Consider the following 4,891-nt stretch of genomic DNA (forward strand, 5'->3'; position numbering starts at 1 on the left):
AGAGAGAGAGAGAGAGAGAGAGAGAGAGAGAGAGAGAGAGAGAGAGACAGAGAGAGACAGAGAGAGACACAGGGACACAGACACAGAGACAGAGACAGAGTGGGCAGGGGACAGGAAGTTTCTGGGGATTGCACATCCCTCACAGGCATACAACCTGTGATGGGTTTCATCAACAGCTCTCATCACCCATGACTGTCATCAATTATGAATCATCAGTGAATTAACCCATTGATTAAGTCAGAGCCCCTTATGATCCAACACTTCAAAAATCCCCACGTCAGAATTCCACTGCACTGAGAACCAAGCCTTCAACAGGGGGCCTTTGGGGAGATACTTCATAGTCTAGTTTTAAGCCTGAGCTATTAAATGCAACTGAAATAAACTGGATCAGACTGGGTTCATGGCTAGGTAAAGCAATTGCCACATAAGCATGGTGGCCTGACTCCAGATCCCCAGATCCCCAGATCCCACGTAAAGGCTGAACACCGCGGTACATGTCTAAAACTGGAGCATTGTTAATGCAAGGCAGACAGCCGGGTGCACAGCAGGAAGCAGCAAGAGAACCTGCCTCAAACAAGACAGAAGGCAAGGTTGTGAACTACACACACACACACACACACACACACACACACACACACACACACACACAGAGAGAGAGAGAGAGAGAGAGAGAGAGAGAGAGAGAGAGAGAGAGAGAGAGAGAGAGAACTTGAATTTCTTTCATTAAAGACTATTTGGAAATAGACTGTTCACAAGGTGACCCAAACACAGAAAGGCATAAATGCCGTCTGTCACATGCAGATCCTGACCAGAATGTACACATATTTACATGGAAGCTGGTATGCTGTGGGTAAAGCTTAAAAATCTAGAGGGGAAACCCAGAGGATAGCAATGGGCAATGAGCAAGCATGACAAGACACATGGAGCATGAACGAGGAGTTAATCTACAGTGGAGATGCTACAGGGAGCATGCAGGGGTGACAGGAGGTAGGGGACACGGGGACGAGAACCGGCAAGGCACATTTTGTTCTAAAATGCCATAATGGTACTTAACACATTATATGATTTTTAAAAATAAAAATTTCAAAGAAATACACTGTTTGATTTCACAGCAGCTCTGGGCTTTCTAGTTATCTGAGGCTTTAGCTCTATTTTCATCCCATTGTGTCCAGAGGACGTCATCAAATGAATCTCAACTTTTGAAATCATTTGAGCCTCTTTACTGTGGAGACATGGGATAAAGACTGAGAGCCTCAAGGGATAAACATTCCAGGTGCACTTGAAGAGAGCCCGAAACCTGTGACCCCCTTTTTAAAAACAGCTCTTTATAAATATCTATCCCCTCTCCCGGCATCGTCAGGGGTGGAGGCAGTTCGTTTGCCCTCTGCTTCTCTGCACATGGATTCAGCAGAAGCAGCCAGAACTGACCCTGGAAAGTGATGGGAAACTCAGGGCTCCCAAATGCTCTGCGATTTCATCCTGTTTTTATGCTGAGAAAGAAAAAAACATTTCCATTCAGCATCTTCTTCCTTTTCAGAGATCTCTGTGATCAGGGCATAGAAGTCATGCTGACGCCAGAAATGATTCAAGTGGAATTCCCCATACTGACCCACAGGGACTCCAAGAAGGAGAAGTAAGTGGGTGCTTCTGCCCGGGATAAGATCTGTCCTAGGTGGAAGTTTAAAATGTCATAATGTCTGAATCTACATGTGCCCAGCATTGAAGGAGGCATATCTCCAACGCTTCAAATATTCAAATGTGTGGCATCCTCTTTCAAATACTTTAGCCCCAAAACCTTTAAAACCTGAATCCACAGGGCTGGAGAGACGACTCAGTGGTTAAGAGTGCATACTGCTTTGGAAGAGAAGCTGAGGACGGTTCCCAGCACCCACATCTGCCTGCGGCTCCTGAAGATCCAATACCCTTCTCTGGCTCTTTGGGCATCGCATTCACATGCACAAACACACACAACACACAACACATCACACACATACACACACACTTTGCTTAAAGAACAATAGAATATTTTTAAAACTTGGATCCATATTTAGGGAGGATCCATCAGTAAATGCCCACTGGGCATGTGTGAGAATCTGAATTTGATACCCCAGGACCTATGGTTTGTGTTCGTCTGGTTTTTTTTTTTTTTCAAAGAGGCAAACTGGACATAGTGGGACATGCCTTTAATCCTAGCACTTGAGAGATAGAGAATCTGTGTGAGTTCAAGGCCACCCTGGTCTACATAGTGAATATCAGAACAACCAGGGCCACATAGAGAGACCCTGTATCAGAAGAAGAAGGAGAAGGAGGAGGAGGAGGAGGAGGAGGAGGAGGAGGAGGAGGAGGAGGAGAAGGAGAGAAGAGGAAGAAGAAAAGGCATGATAATGTATGCCTGTAATCTCAGCACTTGAAGAGGCAGAGGCAGGAGGATTTCTGGGGCTGGCTGGCCAGCTTAACTGAATTAGTTAGTTCCAAGTTCAGTGAGAGACCCTGCATCAAAAAAAAATAAGACATAGAACCTCCAAGGAAGATATCTGATGTGAGACTCTGTACACACACACACACACACACTCACACTCACACTCACACTCACATGTACACAGACATGCACTCAACAGATCCACATAGACACACACATGGATACAAACACAGCTATTGCTGACTGAGAATTGAGATTTGTATCTTGTAAGATCTGTGTGACTGGCTTCTTGTCATCCTCAAGGTGTTGTAGGGTGACAAAAACAACCAGACTAAGAGGTAAAAACTTCCATTCAGAATTCACCCATGTAGCAAACTGCATAGCTGAGACCCAAATCCACTTCTAGTCACTTAGGAGCTGAAGTTTCTCAATGGTTAGTAAGTTACTGCTAAATATAATTACAGCTTTTTTTTCTATATTAAAGCAAAATTTTCCTTCATGGGACATCATGGTAATTTGCATGGTTTTTAAAAAGTTTATTTACTTGGCGTGTGTGTGTGTGTGTGTGTGTGTGTGTGTGTGTGTATTGGTTGATTCTCTCCTCCTATAATGTGGGTCTTAGGAATCAAAACCCCATATCAAGGCAGGGCACCAACTGCCTTTACCCACTGAGTTCTCTCTAGCTTCTAAATTCTTTTAAAGTATATTTATTGATTGATTTTGTATGCATGCATGTGTATATATGCATGGGCCTTCATGTACCATGGTAAACAGGCATGTGGAAGCCAGAGGACACTCGTCTCTCTCCTTTTACCATGTGGTTACCAGGGATGGAACTCAGTTCATCAGCCTTAGGGTAGTGTTTACCCACAGACCCACAGGCTTGACTTTCAGGTTTTAATATCTCCATATATCCTTATTGTGTTTCCAATATCCAGGGATTTCAAAGATCCAGCCCAGTTATCTGAAAAAGTGGGAGAAAGGGTGCAGGAGGAGATGAAGAATCTGCGAAGCAAAGCTCTCAACACGTACCTGATTCTAGAGTGAAACCTACTGGTGTGTCCACTGCTCTCTTGCCTTCGACGGTCACGAGGTTCTCTGAGTCCATTGACATTCAAGCCACTTTTGGAATTAAAGTTTCTAGAGACAAGAATGTAAATGCAGATGACTTGCTTTAAACTATATATATATGTATTTTTTCTCTCTAAAAATAAAGATATATTGTTATGATGGCCATGCTGAGAGATTCTTAGTGCAAGCCTTCTCGCTGGAATGACGCCTTCTTAAACAAGCCAAGAGTCAACGTGGCAAAGGCTGGTGGCCTGGGGCTGGGGAGAAGGCTCAGTCAGTGAGGTGCTTGCCTTACAAGCATGAAGACCTGAATTTTATCCCAAGAACCTGTGTAGAACACTGGTATAATACTTCTAATCCCATTGCTGATAGGCAAGGGACAGAGAAGGGGGACTCAGTGGCCAGTGAGTCTAGCCTACTTGGTAAATTCCAGGCTAGTGAGGGATCATGTCTCAGAAAATAATGTGAACAGTGTCACATGGAATTACACCTGAGGTAAGCCTCTGGCTTCCATACACATATGCACGCACGCACACACACAAACATACATACGCACACACACCAAGAGATTAAGACCCAGGCTGCTGTAGCTGTTTCTGGGAGTCTTTTGTGGTGTAAGACGGATCTGGGAGGGATCTGACTTCCCACCTCTGCCCAGAACTTCTGTGGTACTTTGGCCTTAGCCACCAACTCTCAGGAAAAGCCACATGGGTGAGAACACTGGCTCCTGGAGTAGCTGTGCTGGTAGCAGAACCTGGCTAGCACTGGCACTGGGATGGCCATTGTGACACAACTAGAACTCAGACATACTTGAGAACAGCTGGACAGTATCTGGAACTTATGGAACTCCCAGAAGCAGGTAGGGGAAGTCACTGCAAAGATGCCAGGAATCCTGGTAGCCAGGTCTTTTAGTTCTGTTTGTTAATGAGATTCCATTCATATGTGCAGGTAAGGATGGTTGATGGTGCTTGGGTTCTGTCATACACATAATTATCCAATTGTAATTGGATGTTGTGGTAGTTTGAATATATTGGGCCCAGGGAGTGGCACTATTTGGATGTATGACCTTGTTGGAGGAAGTGTGTCACCATGGGTGTGAGTTTAAGACCCCCCCCCCTTACCACGTGGAAGCCAGTCTTCTAACAGGCTTCAGATGAAGATCTAGAACTCTCAGCTCTTCCTGTACTATGCTTGCCTGGATGCTGCAATGCTCCTGCCTTAATGACAATGGACAGAACCTCTGAACCTGTAAACCAGTCCCAATTAAATGTTGTCTTTATAAGAGTTGCCTTGGTCATGGGTGTCTTTTCGCAGAAGTAAAACCCCAACTGAGACAGATGTATTCTATTCCCTTCTCTGTTCCTGTGTGTGTGTGTGTGTGTGTGTGTGTGTGTGTGTGTG

General features: G+C 44.8%; 1 protein-coding gene across 1 annotated transcript in view; it reads left to right on the forward strand.

Annotated features, from left to right (window-relative positions):
* The window catches only part of Cfap221 (cilia and flagella associated protein 221), a 73,708-nt gene extending 70,242 nt beyond the window's left edge, over positions 1–3,466 (forward strand). Inside the window, exons 18-19 of the mRNA XM_028771522.1 lie at positions 1,538–1,633; positions 3,358–3,466. Coding sequence (XP_028627355.1) covers positions 1,538–1,633; positions 3,358–3,466 — 205 coding nt within the window. The remainder of the gene's footprint in view (positions 1–1,537; positions 1,634–3,357) is intronic.
* The last annotated feature ends 1,425 nt before the right edge of the window (positions 3,467–4,891 follow it).

This window comes from Grammomys surdaster, unplaced genomic scaffold (assembly GCF_004785775.1).
Source record: "Grammomys surdaster isolate TR1022 unplaced genomic scaffold, NIH_TR_1.0 208, whole genome shotgun sequence".
Taxonomy (NCBI): Eukaryota; Metazoa; Chordata; class Mammalia; order Rodentia; family Muridae; genus Grammomys; species Grammomys surdaster.